This window comes from Microtus pennsylvanicus, chromosome 1 (genome assembly GCF_037038515.1).
Source record: "Microtus pennsylvanicus isolate mMicPen1 chromosome 1, mMicPen1.hap1, whole genome shotgun sequence".
Taxonomy (NCBI): domain Eukaryota; kingdom Metazoa; phylum Chordata; class Mammalia; order Rodentia; family Cricetidae; genus Microtus; species Microtus pennsylvanicus.
Window position 1 is genome coordinate 134,189,341 of NC_134579.1, and position 16,804 is coordinate 134,206,144.

The following is a 16,804-nucleotide window of genomic DNA, read 5'->3' on the forward strand; positions in this document are numbered from 1 at the left end:
AACTCCAGACAGAATGCTCACTGTGGTCCCCCTACCAGGCTTCACGCATCTAGCCCTGCACACCTGCTCTGTTCATCTCCATCAGTGCTTGTCTTTCGTGTCCTAGCCAGCTTACTATCTTCCTTAGACTATCCCGGGAGCCTGGCATGGTGCACACACTTCCGCACTGGGAAAGGTGAGTCAGGAGAACCATGAATTCAAGGCCAGCCCAGGCTGCACAAACAAACAACAAAGAATATAATAAGAAGAATTTTACAGGTTGACAAGATGACTCAGCAGATAAAGGCCCTTGCCACTGAGGCGAACCGTCCAAGTTTGATCACCCGACCTCACATGGTAAACTGAAAGCTGTCTTCTGACTTCCACACATGTACCATGGGGCATGCATACACTAAGATACATACACACCATATAATGATGATGATGATGATGACGACGACGGCGATGATGATAATAATAATAATGATAATGATAATGAATAGAATACTTTATATTGCTCATTAAAATAAGAAACGATCCTCTGTCCTAGGCATTGTTTTGTAGCTGGGTACAGTTGCTAGGTGTTCTTTGTTATAAAGGAAAGTTAGCTGGAGAGATGACTCGATGATTACTAAGAAAGAATCCTTGCTGTGGCTGGAAGGTGGTGGCGCACGCCTTTAAACCCAGCACTCGGGAGGCAGAGGCAGGCGGATCTCTGTGAATTCGAGGCCAGCCTGGTCTACAGAGCAAGTTCTAAAGCTACACCGAGAAACCCTGCCTGGGGGCTGGGGAGTAGGTAGAGTGCTTGCTGCTCTTCCAGAGGAAGAGTTTAGTTCCCTGCACCTACATCACATGGCTCACAACTGGCGGCAACTCCAGCTCCAGGGCGTCCAGCGCCCTCTTCTGGACTCTGTGGCACTCGCACGCTTTGGTTACAGAACATCCAGAAATCAGTCTCCAACTGTTCAGGAAATTCTCTCCCAGCTGGCTGGCTCTCACAGTGCTGGAAGGTGCCGTGCAGACTGCCGGAAGAGAAAATGGTCTTCTCCAGGGTTGGGCTCTGCACCCTGGAGTACTGAACTGCCCCGAAAGTTACAGCCTCTGGGGCAATAGTGGCTTGATGGCTATGGGGTAACCAGTCATTTTCTGTTGGACCTGAGACCTGCTCCACAGAAGGGAGTTTGTGTATGGCACTGTAAACCTGGCCAAGAGCCTATGACTTGAGAGATCATAGATCCTGATTCACTAAACGGTCATGTCAAACTTCCTTCCTAGTCTTTATGCTTATACTCACAGACTTTTGATGCTCTTCACCGTGATTGGAGGAGCTCCTTTTTGCAGTGGGCAGTGGCTAACACAGAGGCTCAAAACTGGTCGATATATGAGAACAAGTGGCAGCAGGCGCTCAGCCTTGGATGGGTCACCTCTATCAATTTCCCACAGTTCACGGCGTAGGAAACACCCCCAAAGAGTGGGTGTGGAGACTAAGAGCTGGAGGATGGAGGTGGGAGCTGCTACATTGCTGGCTGCTGGACAGGACGGGACTGTTGTACCCGTGATTCATAGCAGCTGTGGTTGCCAGCATACAACCTGTACAAGACCGAGGGAGGCCACATTCCAGCACGGATGGGAGAGGGCTCCTGGGGCCCCAACCCTGGCTGAGGAGCTGTTGGTGGTTGATGGCTTCTGAAGGAGAGCTAGTCACTTTTCTTTGCAATGTGGCCACTGGGGCGTTGCCCACTCCCAGCAGATGGCTCCATCGTAGCTATTGGCACATGATCAGCACTGCTGGACTGGGGGGGTGCTATTAATAGTAACAATAACAAAAAAGAGGGATATGGGTGGTGGGTCATGGGGGGAGCTGAAGATGGGGATGGGGTGGAAACAATCAAAATACATTGTGTATATCAGGTTCAAAGGAAACTCCATTTCCCCAAATTCTGACCATTGGACAAAAAGTGGCATTCCTCAGAACTCGTGAGGCAGTTTCCCTCTACCAAAGGAGCTGTGCCCCTCAGACAGAAGAGACGAGTGGCTATCTGTGGTGCCTGTTTGCATTCCAGATTGCATGCTGGCTTCCATGCTTCCTCAGTATCACGGATACCTAGTCCTTCACACACACCCCTCCCCCAGCCCCTCATTTCTCTTTATAACCCCCGCTGTTTGGGCTATGGTCTCTCTCTTTGTCCCTCTTTTGCCCTCTCTTTCTTGCCCACACTCTTTCTCTTCATCTCTCACCCCATCTCTCTCTCTCCCTCTCTCCCCCTCTGCTCTGCTTCTGCTTCTCTCAAGGCAAGGTCCAGTCTGCTGGCCATGCTCTATCTACTCCGTGCTCTGTCTGCTCTGAACTCTTCCCGATGCCTCTGGCTGTTCTCTCCCTCATGTCTTCAATGAAACCCTTTTCTTCAGTCACGCCAGCGAGCCATCCTGTTGTCATTTTATGCAGTATACATGCGGATAAAAGTTTCACCCTATCTTTTTGTTCATTTTGATTTGGGGACACACCTGTGACCACATGGCTCCGGCTGCTGAGGCAGAAGGATCCCAAGTTCAAGACCAGGCTATGTAACCCCCTGTCTCAAAAAAGTGAGGGTGGCTGGAGAGATGGGAACTCATGACTGTCGGTAACTCCAGTTCCGGGGATCTGACACCTCATGGCCTCCACAGACATTGCATGCACGTGGCACACAGACAGAGGTGCAAGCAAACAGCCATACAGAGAAACTAAAAATAAAGAAAACCTTAAAAAGCATTCTAATTGGATTAGGAGGGTGGCTCAGTGGATAAAGCACTTGCCATGCTAGCATAAAGACCAGCGTTCAAATCCCCAGGATCCATGTAAGCCAGACACAGTAGCCCCCATCTGCTATCCCAGCGCTCCTAAAGCGAGACTGGAGAGAGAGACAGGGGAATGCCCAGAGGCTCTTGAGCCAGCTAGTGTAGAGTACATGATTGCAAGCAAAGAAACTCTGTCTCAAACAAGGTTTAAGGCACGGACCAACACCGTGGCTCTTGCATGTAAATGACACCCCCACTTACGTGAACATACATATTCACACATACATATCATATATAAACAAACAAGCTTATGTGTTAATTATTATTTTGTGTGTATTGATATTTTGCCTATGTGCCATGTGTGTCTGTGTGTGTGTGTGTGCATGCGCGCATGTGCACATGTACATGCATATGCACACCTGCCAGAGAAAGACATCAAATCCCTCTGGAACTGGAACTGCAGATGGTTGTGAGCCACCACGTGGGTGCCGGGAATTGAACCTGGGTCCTCTGCAAGAGCAGTAAGTATTCTTAACCCCTGAGCCACCTCTCTGACTTAACAGACTTTTTTTAAAAACCATGGGGAATAGTGTGGCCCAGGCCTGACTCTGGCTGGTCCCTTCAGTACCAGCGTGCAGTCTCCTTCCTGCATCTAATAACATCCTGTCTAAATCTCTGTCTCTCTCCTCTTTACTACTTCCTGCACTGAAACTTATCAAGAGCTAGGCGGAACTGTAAAGAAACCTACAACTGGGAGGAATAGGGAAAACGTAGCTGGCATTTTCAGCATCCATCGTGAACAAGGAGAGTCCTTTCAGGTCAGTTGGTAGGCTGCCATCTACAGGAAGAAAACAATCAGAGGGTGTGGAGTCTTCAAGCAGGACAGCATGCAGAGACCCTGCGGCAGGCGCCTGCTTACTCTGCTTAAAGACCACTGTGGCTGGAGCAGGCAATGGGAGATGCTGAAGTCAGAGAGGGAGGAAGGCTCTGGGGACTTGGGGACTCTTGTGAGGACTTTGGTTGGGGGACACTTGCTGCTTTTGGACTTTGGTTGGGGGACACTTGCTGCTTTTGGAAGCCCTCTGGGGTGGGAAGTACGCAGAGACCAGTGGGGAGGCCTCAGGGAAAGAAGGGAGGCTGACAAAACATAGCAGGGAGATAGTCTTGGGGCTGCTCAGGTCCCTCCTCCGTGCTGTGGGGTCCTGGTCACAGCCTGGACTGCCACATCTTACTCCTCTCCTGGAGCCTTCAGCACTTCTGTAAAGACAGCAGATGTGAGGCTCAGCTGCAGCGAACGGGAAAGGTTTCAAACAGTGCACAGAGGGCCCCAACGGAAGCAGCAGGAATCCGTGACCTGTCGGGATGCTTGCTTTCTTCTTCATGACTTTGGTTTTTGTTTTTTATGACAGGGTTGGTTTCTCTGTGTGAAGCCCTGGCTACGTTCTTGATGATTTTTTAATTTTTATTTTTGATTTGTTTTGTGTGCATGTGAGTACATGCCCGCATGTATGTGTGCATGAGTGTGCGTGTGTGCATGTGCGCGTGCACACGAGTAGATCAGAGAACACTTGATGGGAGTTGTTTTTTCTCTCCTTCAACCATGTGGGGCCTGGGGACACTGAACTTAAGTCATCGGATTTGGCAACAAGAGCCTTTACCTGTGGAGCCACCTGATTTTGTATTTGAGACATGGTATTATAACATAGCCAAGGCTGGCCTGGAACTCACTGTGTAGTACAGGCTAGCCTGTACTCATGTTCTGTCTTCTTACCTTAGCTCTGTAATCCCTTCTGCCGTGGTGTTAGATGGGTGCAACCTCACCCTGGCTTATAGTCGTGTGGTGTCCACACACACACACACACACACACACACACACACACACACACACACCTGTCCTTAAAGGGCAAGTCAGAAACTTGTTTATAAACAGAGCCCATTACCCCCTTGCTGCAGGTCACAGGGCAGACCACCTTTCAGGTGGCCTGGCAGCACACGGAACGGCTCCCCTGGGTGGCCTTAGGCACTTGTCTCCCTCTGACTGCTTCTCCATCATCTGTGAGGGGGGTATTGGGGTGTTTGCTTCTGGGGACTTGCGAAGACACAATGAATCACGTCTGTAAAGTGCTTAGCACAGACCCAGCAAGGGCCCTGAAAGGTGGCGAGGCAGCAGTGAGGTCCCGCCCAAATTCCCCATCCTACACCCAGGCATCTGCAGAAACTGGTCCTTCCTCTGTCTCTCTGGACCCACCCTTCCCATCTCAGGGCTTCTCCCTTCCTCTCAGTCCACAGCCTAACCCCGGTTAACTCATGTGTCAGACATCTGGGTCTGTCCCTGACCTCAGCGCCGGAGCTGGATGGGGGAGATGAGTGTTCAACAAGTAACATTTTGTGGTATAATTGCAAACTGCCACAGGCACCCTGAAAACGAGCTCAGGGTGTCATGAGAGAGTATGGGAAGTAATGGTCAGGTAGGACATGGTCAAGGCAGCTGTGACCCAGAGGATGAGGAGGGAACATTCCAGCAGAGGGCAGCAAACCCCGCCCATCCCAGGAAAGAGAGGGGCCTGAGAGTCTCCTCAGGTACAGCTGACGTTCCTCTGGTACCCTCAGGGCTACTCTGTAAACAAACCGGATGAGGAGACGTCATAAGAAATGAACAGTGGCTCAGTAAATAAGGGGGCTGCCTGCCAAGCCTGAGTCCAATCCCAGGGCCCCGAGTGGCAGAATCATCTCTGGCCAAGCTGTCCTCTGATTTGTTCCACACACTGGTCACGGCACCAGCGCACCTGCACACACAGATACATAAATGCATAAACACATAAATAAAGACGTGGAATTTGAAAAATAGCCAATGCAAGCTTTTACTTGGTAAAAGAATGGTGGTACCCTTGAATACTGCCTTTGGAAAGGCGATGAAGGATGCCTCCCAGAAGGACCGGTACCTCTCTGGGAATCCAGCACAGTGTCACCAAGTGTCTGACCTGGTTCTAGTTACCAACATGCAGCCCACAGATTTCCACAGTATAATTTAAAATGCACTTTAAAAAAAACATGTTGATAATGGCACATGCCTGCGATCCCAGCAATCCGCAGTAGAAGCAGGATGATGAAGAGTTTCTGTTGTTTTGTTGTCGTTACTGTGATCCTTGTTGATTTGAGACAAGGATGAATTATATAGCCCCAGTTGGCCTTGGGGGTCCTCTTGCTCCGCAACCCTCTACTACCCCCCTCCACCCTATCACCCACCCTTACCCCCTGCCTCCTGAGTGCTGGGATGGACATGCACCACTGCATATGGTAAGAATTGTTTGAGACCAATCTGGTCTAAATGGGGAAAGACTATTATAATAATAGTAATAGCAATAATAATCCAGGTGGTGGTGGCGCACACCTTTAATCTCAGCACTCGGGAGGCAGAGACAGGTGCATCTCTGTGAGTTCGAGGCTAGCCTGGTCTATAGAACAAGCTCTAGGACAGCCAGGGCTACACAGAGCAACCCTGCCTTGAAAAAAACAAAACAATAACAATAAAATAGTTATTATAATAAAATGATAATCGTAAGAAGAAGCAAGATGTCTCGGCACCCGAGGGAGACTGCAGCCGAGCCTGAGGACCTGAGTTCGACTTTGAGGCCAACATGGTGGAAAGGGAAAATAGACTCCCACGAGTTGTCTTCTTCTGTGGCGTGTGCATGCCCACACACGTACACATGCTAAATAAATAAATACTGTTTTCTTAAAGGGTTGTTCTGAGGCTAGATGGACAGGTGTGTGCTCAAGCAAGTTCAAAACGATAAGGGGGGAATCTGAGTGATGAAATCGCAATCTCTTTCCTTTCTTTTCCTTTTCTTTCTTTTTTTTGGCTAAAACATTTTCAGAATATTTCAGATGTTATTATGAAATGATAATACTTCCTTTAAAAAAAAAATAAGACAAGGTCTCCCTGGCTGGTCTGGAACTCACTCTGTAGACCAGGCAGGCTTCAAACTCACAGAGATCCACTCGCCCCAGCCTCTTGGGACTGGGATTAAAGGCGTGCACTGACTCTACAAAATCAGATGGGGAAAGGGCAGCACATTAGAAACATCTGGGATGTTGCCTTTGTTGTGCAAAGGTAGGCTCCTAGGTGCCTTGGGGTGTCTTTCTTGTGTTTTAAGGGGGTGTTTGGTATTGGCAGGCGCTCTGTGACTAAACTGCAGCCTGGCTTGGGCTTTCTGTGGTCTAACATCACCCCCAGCAAAGCCTAGATCCCCAGGGCAAGCAAAGCCCCCCTGTCTTAGTCGTGGTCCAGTGGGTGGACAGGGGAACTGGAAACAGACTGTAGCCTTAGACTGTAGACACCCTCCACCCCCACCCCCGCGAGCGCACTTTACACTGGAGGAAGAAATCCTACAGGCGGCTTCGGCTTCCCGGATGCTGCAGCACTCCTAGAGCTCTGGTTGGATCTGGGGAGCGGCAGGGAGACCATGGAAAATGCAAGGTAGCGTCCTGTGTGCAGGTCAGTAGTGCCCAGATGCAGGCCTATTGCTTCCGGTGAAGGATCCACAGTGTGCCCTCGCCCTGAGGAATCTCCGTGCACCCAACAGGGGTAACACAGCATCTGGGCTGGGTTGTGAGACAGACGGGCATGAGGAAGCTTTGCTCAGCCCCTATGATTGGCACTTGCTGGCTGCTTTTTTTTTTTAATTTATTTATTTATTAAGGATTTCTGCCTCCTCCCCGCCACCGCCTCCCATTTTCCTCCCCCTCCCCCGATCAAGTACCTCTCCCTCATCAGCTCGAAGAGCAATCAGGGTTCCCTGACCTGTGGGAAGTCCAAGGACCGCCCACCTCCATCCAGGTTTAGTAAGGTGAGCATCCAAACTGCCTAGGCTCCCCCAAAGCCAGTACGTGCAGTAGGATCAAAAACCCATTGTGCTGGCTGCTTTTGTTACCCCTCTGTGCCCGAGCAGTTCCTGAACCCTGGACCTTCTGTGTCTCTACCCACATCACTGAAGAGGCTCTTCCACCTGTCCAAGAACCTTCCTGCTGAGCGTCCATCTTCTGCTTCCCTGAGAAACCCTGCCACTTGTCCAGTCTTCTCCCAGTCCGCTTGCTGCCTCACCCTCCCGCCAAACAGGAGAGGGTTTGCAGCTCCAAGGCTGTTTCGTCCCCTACACTAACTGCCCGTGTGTTTTCCAGCTGCGCAAGCCTCCACGAGACTCCTCCATACCTAGGGATAATAACAGAAGTTTTACCTAATTGGGCGGTCGGAGGATTCGGTGAGCTCATGCCTGGAAAGCTCCCAGCATGTCTTTATTGCACAACGGATACAAGCTGCCATTGTTTCTTCCTGGGTACCACACACCCCACCAGCGGTTGCTTCCCTTCCCAGCTGCCTTTCCCAGCGCAGAGACAAACACTACATGTTGTTAGACAAGTGTGGCTCGCCTCCGGAAACTGCCCTCTTCAAGCCAATCAGTCTGGCGTCTCCAGCACTTTCCATCCTGTATGGCGAATTCCTACCTCCTTCCACCCAACAAGAAACAATGCAAGCCCCCTCCCGGCCTGCCAACCCTGCCTTCCCTCTCCAGAGAGCACAGTCAACCATGATGTGAAAGGACAGTGCGTTCGTGTTTATTCACAAAGCTCAAAGCAGCCCCCGCTAAGGACACCCAGGAAGCTCTTCCCCACCCCCAGCTCCTCCAGGCCATTTCAGCTGATGTGACAACATGAACATTCTGTGTTGCCTGGACATCAGTTTAGGGCATGATGGCGGCGATACTCTGGAAGAGAAGAGAGGGGGATCAGATACAGATGCATGGCCACAGGGTCCTGAGATCTGGGCTCCTAGTCTACCCTGGAGAAATGACAGGAAGACAGCTGTTTCTCTTGGAATAGTGGGCTGCCAGTCCCAGGGAGATGGGCTGAGGGAAGGCACTCAACCCAAGAAACCCTGTGTGTTTCACCTCAGAGGATCTTCTGCCACTCCAAGGTAGGGCTGTCACGCACCCTGGGTCCTGGACCCTAAGCTCTGGAAGCAGATAATAGCAGTATCTGTTCAGTCGTGAAGACCAGAGTGTGGATCCCAGCACCCACACCAGGCAGCTCACAAACACCTGTAACTCTAAGGCATTCAATGCACAGTGTACACACACACACAGACAGACAGACACACAGAGGGATCCAGCACAGAGTACACACACACAGGAATCCAACACACAGTGTACACACACACACAGAGAGAGACAGACACGCACAGGAATCCAACACAGTATACACACACACACAATTTCAAATGTTTTTTTTTAAAAAAAAAATACAAAGCAAGACTGTGGACCTAGAATAAGAACCAGAATTCCACAGGGACCTTTATACTATCAGCCTGGAAGGGAGCTTCCTGCCAAGACAAATTACCACCACTCAGCTCACCCACGCAAAGCAGCAGGGCAGGGTAACAGAGGCATTCACAAGAAGGCCAGTGAGAAGGAGAGGCAGCTAGTCACTGGGAATGGGAGGAGAGATAATGGGGAACCCAGATGGGCACGTGAGGGATGGTTTCAGCATCCCCACCCTGGCTCCCAGATGCCCCAGGGCCCTAGAGGTAATTTCTGTCAGCTTATGTTTGTTCGTTGGGACTGGAAAGTACCCAAAAGCTGCAAGTGAGTGACGAAAGGCCAGCGCAGAGCTAGGAGAACAGGTTGGATGGTCTCAGCAGAGGCTGAGTCTGCCCAAAGGAGCGCTGACCGCAAGAAGACTACAGGAAGGGAATTCAAGGTTGAAGGATGGAGAATGGGGATCATAGAGACACTCACCCTCCACAGAGCTGGGAAGTTGATAAATGGCTTGTTGACCGAGGCCTGGAATTCAAGGACAAAGCCAGTCACTGACCTTCAATCAACCACTGTACTTAGGAGAACCTCCAGCAGCCTCCACTCCCCACTCCCGGCTCCAAACCCATGTTACAACCAGAGACTCACCCCAGATGCTAATGTAGTGGTTGCGGCCCCTCCGTGTTGGCCTGCGTGCCCGCCTTGATGAGCGCCCTAAAGACAAAGCCCAGATTGTCACTACCATCCCTTGACCTGCGAAGGTCTCCCCCCATTCCCTTCTCCCGACCCGAGAACCTGCCCCCCTCTAAGATGACTGGGTCTGAGTGGGAGCCCAGGCTCCTCATTCAACTGTCCTGAAAGACAACCCAGAGTCCCAGCTGCTGACCCCATGGGAGAGGTGGAGAGAGAGGACTCAGGGAAGGATGCCTGCCTCTTTCTGACTCACCTCACCCAAGCTCTCCTTAAAGTCAGTGTTAGGGAAATGTTTCCATCTTGAAGAAGGAGGACTTGGAGGACCCACACAAATGCCAAAGCCACCATTCACCCTCAGCCCTGGTTTTTAAATGCTTTTCCACAGTCTAGCCTCAAGCCTAACACAATTCATGCCCACTCTCGACCACCACGTGTGGCTCAACATGTCCTCCCCAGTTGCCCCCCACCCGCAACTACTCTTGCCCTTCCCTCAGCCTCTATTTCAGTCTCTCACTCAGGGTCTGGGTCTTCACCCAGGAGTCTCTCTAGTCCCCTCCTCCACACTCCAGCCTTCAGTGCCTCCCTCCAAGCAGCAGAGGTGACTCTGGGCTCTGAGACCTAGACTCATCCTCAAGGTGGTGTCCCAGCTTGCTGATCTCTACTGCGACTGCTCACGGGGTGTGGAGAACTGGGAACTGGGCCACGCAAAAGTCAGCCTGACACTGCTTCCCAGTCCTCCTTGGTGCCTGCTCTGTGGCTGCTTGCCTGGCCTCCAGCATCTGTTCCCTCTAGAAATATAGGTAAGACAGTCCCCGAGAAGCTCCCCCCAACACCCCCTCACCCTCCTCCCCAGCCACACAATCAGGAAGCAAAGGAAGAGAGTTGCCTCTCCTCCACTGGGCACTTGTCATGTGACCTTGGTGAGTCCCCTTAGCCTCTCTGAGCCTTAGTTTCTTATCTGAATGTCATAGAGCCAGCACCCTCATCCTGACCACCTTGGAGACTTGTCACAAGGACGGAACACAACAGAGCCTGCGGCCAAAGCGCCTCCTTGTGCTCCGGGGTTTCTCAGACTCCGTCTGTTTGTACAGTGTCTGAGCTCAGGACTATTTCCTGGTTCCAGGAGTGGGGACAGGTTAGGGTCTCTCATCTAGGAGGACAGTTCCCCAACAACGGGACTGGATCCCTTCCACCTTCTCTAACCAGCTGGCCACCAGCTCTGCAGCAATGGAGATGGATGGGAGGGAACGCAGCGTTATGGCTTCCCAAGAGTTTAGTCTCTTCCCTCCCACAACCCCCATCCCCCCAGTTTCCCCATTTCTGTTCACCTACATTCAGCAGCTGGTTGGCCTCCTTGCTGGCTTGGTTGACCCCATTATGAACATCTTGCTGCCACCTGTCCATTTCCTTCCCGGCCTGGCCAGCAGCATGGTGGACACCTTGGCCAAGCTTCTCCGCTTCCTTTTCGGCCTGGCCAGCAGCATAGTTGACCGCTTGGCCAACTTTCTCTGCCTCCTTCTCGGCCTGGTTGACCCCAGTGTGGACCCCTTGGCCAACTTTCTCTGCCTCCTTCCTGGCCTGGTTGACCCCAGAGTTGACCCCTTGACCTACTTTCTCTGCCTCCTTCTCGGCCTGGTTGACCCCAGTCTGGACCCCTTGGACCACCTTTTCCGTCTCCTTCCCAGCCTGGTCAATGGTATGGCGGACACCCTGGCCAAAATGCTCCATCTCCTTCCCAGCCTGGTTGACTCCCTCTTGCCAAGGCTGCCCTGCAGCATAATAACCATGGCCATGACCATGGGCAAACTGCTGTGCCTCCATTGCAGCATGGCTAAGTCCCTGATTGGCCCCTTGCACCACTTTCCCTCCTTCCTTTCCAGCTTGACCAAAAGCATGGTGGACTCCCTGACCCAATTTCTCTGCCCCCTTCTCAGCCTGACCAAAAGCGTTGTGAACCCCTTGACCAAACTTCTCTACTTCCTTCGAAGGCTGACCAAATGCATGGTGACCTTCCTGACCAAATTTTTCTGCTTGTCTCCCAGGCTGACCAAAGGCATTGTGGGCCCCTTGACCTAATTTCTCTGTCTGCTTCCCACCCTGACCAAGAGCATGGTGAGCCCCTTGACCTAATTTCTCTGTCTGCTTCCCACCCTGACCAAGAGCATGGTGGACCCCTTGACCAAACTTCTCTACCTCCTTCTCACCCTGACCAAGAGCATGGTGGATCCCTTGACCAAACTTCTCTACCTCCTTCTCACCCTGACCAAGAGCATGGTGGATCCCTTGACCTAATTTCTCTGTCTGCTTCCCACCCTGACCAAGAGCATGATGAGCCCCTTGTCCCAACCTCCCAGCCTCATTTCCAGCCTGCCCCCAACCATGGTGGGCCCCCTGAGCAAACCTCCCTGCTTCATTGCCCGCCTGGTTGACCCCGTGATGGACCCCATGATGGATGATTTTGTCTGTCTCCTTCCCAACCTGTCCAGCGGCGTGGTTGACCCCATGGGTTAACTTCTCTGCTTCCTTTTCTGCGTGTCCGACGCCATTGTTGATGCCATGGGCTACCTTGTCCAAGCCACGGTCCAAATCCTTGCCAGCCTGGCTCCCCATGTTGCTAAGTCCATTAATAACTTTTTCCACTTCCCTTCCAGCTTGAGTGATTCCATTATTGATGCCTTCAAGGGCCTTGCCCACCTCTCTCTCTGCGTTGCTCAGCCCTCGGCTGAACCCTTCTATGACCTTCTCAAAGGGATCATCATGGGCTGCCCATGCTGGCAGAGCCCCCAGGAGCAGTAGGAGGCAGCAGGACCTGAGCGAATTGGCGAGATGCATGTTGTTAGAAAGGCGGGGAGGGTGCAGAGAGGAGCCGGAGAAGTGAGGCCGCTATTTATCCTTTGCCTCCCTCCCTCTTCTCCACCCCTCATGACTCAATTGCCCCTGTGAGGCTGTGACTTAGTTCCCAGTCAGGGAGGTGTTTCCCAAAGACAGTTGCTGTTGAGCAATGAGAAGGATGAAGAGGAAAACAGGGTGAGTCACAGAGAGAGAAGACTCTAGCTAGCATCTCTGCTCCTTGACCTGCTCAGGCCCTCCACCCCAGTATAGGGTTCTGCCCTGCTCAACCCCCTGTTTTCCTTCCTCCCCCACCAGTCATGCTCCTTGCTCCTGAATCCACCTTCAGGAACCCACCAAACCACCCTGTCAGCTCTCTTAGAGACCTAAACATACAGCTTGCCCAGATGGATAATTCTGGAAACATGGAAAGCAGTCAGGGAGGAGGAGAGAACCCCAGGAACTGAGAGAGTTTCCCGATTTTGTTCTTGGGGGTCTCTCTGCCACCCCCTCTCTCTGCTCCAGTTACATGGCCCTTCTCCCAGCTCCTCCCATAGCCCTCTCATTACTGCCTGATGTATTTGCCTGTGCCTGGAAGCTGGAGTGTCACCTTAATGGCTCCACGCATTCCACACCTGGCTCAAATGGCCAGCATCACAGAAGGGCCTGCCTGACCACCCCCAGGCACAGTGTGGTATTACAGGTATGACTGTTATGCCCGGTGACATCATCCTTCTGTTTCCATAGTAGTTATCACAATCTTAAATTGGATTTAGTTTTTAACAGTCTCTCACCTGCCAGATTGTACACTTCCAGCAAACTTTGTGCTGAATACGTCTACATTCCCAACTTGGGGGACAATAACTGGGGCTCAGTAAGTATTCATAGATGGATGGGTTAGAAACCAAAGGGATAGTCCAAGCCTGAGCCCATCTCACAGGATGCTGGAGAGAAGGGGTACCTGGGTCCCCAAAACTGCATGGGGTCTCTTGGAGATGGTTGCAAATTTTGGAACCAGGATCACATGTTCATGACAGAATCCAGGCCTCTTTCCTCCCAGCCCGTGGGCAAGGGCAGGGGGGCTGATCGTCACACGCTGGGAGAGGACGCAGTGGTACCTGAAAAGCCGGTTGAAGCAACCCTGGGGAGAGGCTCAAAGACCTGTGCAACAGCAACTGTCTCAAACATACGGGCTGGGGGCCAGGACCTTTTCCTTCCTCCCTTGGGGCATCCAATGCCTGGACCTGAAACCCCAAGCATTGCCCTATAGATTCAGATTACTGGGGGAAGCAGCTAGGAGCCTGGGCTGGGGTCGAAGCCCAGCATTAGAAGGAAGGGCAGGTAGTGGCTGGTGGATCATCTGTGGTGTGCTTACCCTAGATTAGAGGGAGGCAAACAAGAGCCAGCGGGTGGGGAACAGTGGGGCGAAGATATTTAGGTTTTAATGCCAACAGTGAGGCTAAACGAAGGGGTAATAGTGGGACGGTCAGGCACGGAGGAATGCAGAGGGTGTGTGCCCGTGGAGGTGGTAGAGTTATGTGTGTGGGTGCCAGGTGTGGCTGAGAATCAGCGCGTGTTTTTCAACTTCAAACCAGGGCATGAGGTGGTCCCCTTAAAGAAACAGTAGCCACACCCAGAACCTAACATCCCCAGGACTAGGGACCCTGGAGCCTCTGCCTTCCCTAGCTCTGACAGCAAAGGGTGGCTAATTGGGCCCCTCGAAAGAGTGGATCTGTTTCCCAGTTTCACACTCCAATGACAAAGGCAGATCTCTAGGCAGTTTGGGGCGTGGCCCTCAGCCAGGAGCATCTCTAAATGATGGAGAATCAAAGGCCAAGCAAAGAAGTGACAGGATAGATAGGTTGCCCCCCCCCCCTTATGACAAGGTATCCTATCTTTTCTACGTCCTATTGTGGTAGGGTCTCATGTAGCCCAGAACCAGAGGCTGGCTGGCCTTGAATTCTTGATCCTTCCGAGGCCACAGCTGGGCGCTGGGGTTGCAGGCACACACCCCATGTGATACTTTCTTTTCCATCCTTCTCTCCCTCTATCAGCCCTTCTTCTCAGCTTTCCGTTCCCATTTGCCACCGGATTCAGGAAGTCTCATCTTTCTTTTTAACTGCTGTCAGCAGCCTCTGGCCACCTGGTTGTGCTGGTTCTTTGACGCCAGTGGAAGAAGTTCAGGGTTTGGAACGTCACACTTCAGTATATGTTCACACAGGGTGTTTGCCCATCCAAGGATATCACAGTGAGTGCCTTACCCAGACCCCCCTGCAGAGGAACTGCCTGGGGCTCCCCAGCTCAGGCCAGGGTCTGCCACAGTTAGAAAAGGAGATGGACACAGGACATTGATCGGAAGCAGCTGCTGGGAGAACATCTCAAGACTCTTGACATCAGATCCTGGGTAGCTGTGTGTCATTTTTGTTTTGTTTAGCCTAGGGCCTCATACTGTAGTCCAGGCTGACCTCAAACGCATGGCAATCTTCCTGCCTCAGTATCCCAAGTACTAGGACTACAGGCAAGAACCACCATGCCTACATCTGGCACAGGGCAGGATGTTTTGATGTGGCTCTGCCTTTGGTTTTATGAGGCAGGATCTCTGTATGTAGCTCAGGCTAGTGCAGAACTCAATCTGCCTGCCTTAGCCTCACAGGGTCTGAGAGGGCAGGTATGTCACCATACTAAGGAAAACTTCCTCACACATGCTAGGCAAATGTCTGCAAGGTTATCTATACCCCCAAACATTTTACATTTTATTTTACTCATTTTGTTTACTTTTTGAGATAGGATCTCACTTTGAAGGCCTGGAACTCAACTCTGTAGACCAGACTGGCCTTGATCCTATGATCCTTCTGCCTCAGCTGCAATTACAGATTCATGCTTGTCTCCCTCCAGGTTATTTTTAGTTTATTTCTCTAGGGCCATCCAAGCAGGATATGGCCTTGCTGACTCTTGTCCCATGGCTGTTTTTTGACGTAATGTAGATCTAGCTTTGGTTTGGGGAGACCTCTGTGTGTAACCCATGGAAAGCGTCCATAGGGATTTGGGGAAGGAAGAGGTTATGTCATTGTATGAGTTTTGGGCCTTCCACCCTTCTCTCTAGGACAGTGACTCCTCCCTGTACAAAACCCCACACCCACCTTGGTCACAGCTGCGTGTCAACTGGCCCTGTAGGGGAAGGAGCCTGCCAGTGAGTCACTAAAATGCAAGCAAGGCCTGGGGCTTGAGGGGACGTCTTCACCTTGCTTTTGCCTGGACACTTCCTGAAAGCTGCTCTGTAAACTGGGCATGGTAGCATGTGGCTGTAATCCCAGCACCCAGCAGGCTGAGGTAGGAGGATCACAGCAACTCTGAGGACCGCTTCAACCACATCATGGGATCTTATCTCAAGAAATGAAGAAGAGAGAGCCTGAAGAGGGGGCTCAGTGGCTAAGAGCACTGACTACTCTTGCAGAGGATCTGAGTTCCGTTCCCAGCACCCACAGGGTGGCTGACATTCATCTGTAACTCCAGGTCTAGGGGAATCGACATCCTCTTCTGGCTTCCAAAGACACCAGGAATGCAAACAGCACACTGACATACATGCAGGATAAAATAAACACTGTCTTAAAAGAAGAAGGCCCAGTTTGTGCCAGGTGCTGCCCCAGATGCTGAGGGACACCTGTGGATGCAGCACCTCCAGAATACACAGCCAGCAGGAATGACAGGGAAGAGGGCATCACTAGGTGCCAGATACAGGAAAACTACAAGGCAAACAATGAGCTGCAGCCGGACATGGCTTAGCAATTGCTTCAGGACTGGGGACCAGAAGATACACAAGAGCTGAGGGTTGGCTTGCTGGTAGCAGGTGATTGCTGCAAAGCCTCAGGAGCTGAGTTCAATTCCTGGAGCCCACAGCTGGAAGAAGAGGACCAACTCCCACAAGATGTCCTCTGACCTCAAACAGAGATGTGGGGTGAGAAAAAATACAATAACCTGAGGGGCTGGGGGGTTCAGTGGAAAGAAACTTCCTAGCATCCCCAAGGCCTGGAGTTGACTCCAGCAAGAAAGGGAAAAGAAAAGAAACTGAGGAAACGGGAGACCTAACATGTTCACCGCTCACACACAGAAACACCTATCCACCCGTGCTTCCTAGATATTGCATGGATGGGTTTGGTTGTTTTAATATTTTATTTTATTTTTTTATTTTACATGTATGGGTGTTTTGTCTGAAT

At 51.6% G+C, this 16,804-nt stretch overlaps 1 protein-coding gene across 1 annotated transcript; it reads right to left on the reverse strand.

Annotated features, from left to right (window-relative positions):
* Positions 1–8,367: 8,367 nt before the first annotated feature.
* Sbsn (suprabasin) lies at positions 8,368–12,750 on the reverse strand. Its single transcript, XM_075985134.1, has 4 exons — positions 11,094–12,750; positions 9,717–9,782; positions 9,552–9,596; positions 8,368–8,522 (listed from the first exon to the last, which is right to left on the reverse strand). Exons 1-4 carry the CDS (start codon positions 12,591–12,593, stop codon positions 8,499–8,501), a joined length of 1,635 nt encoding a protein of 544 aa, XP_075841249.1. The 5' UTR covers positions 12,594–12,750; the 3' UTR covers positions 8,368–8,498.
* Between the last annotated feature and the right edge of the window lie 4,054 nt (positions 12,751–16,804).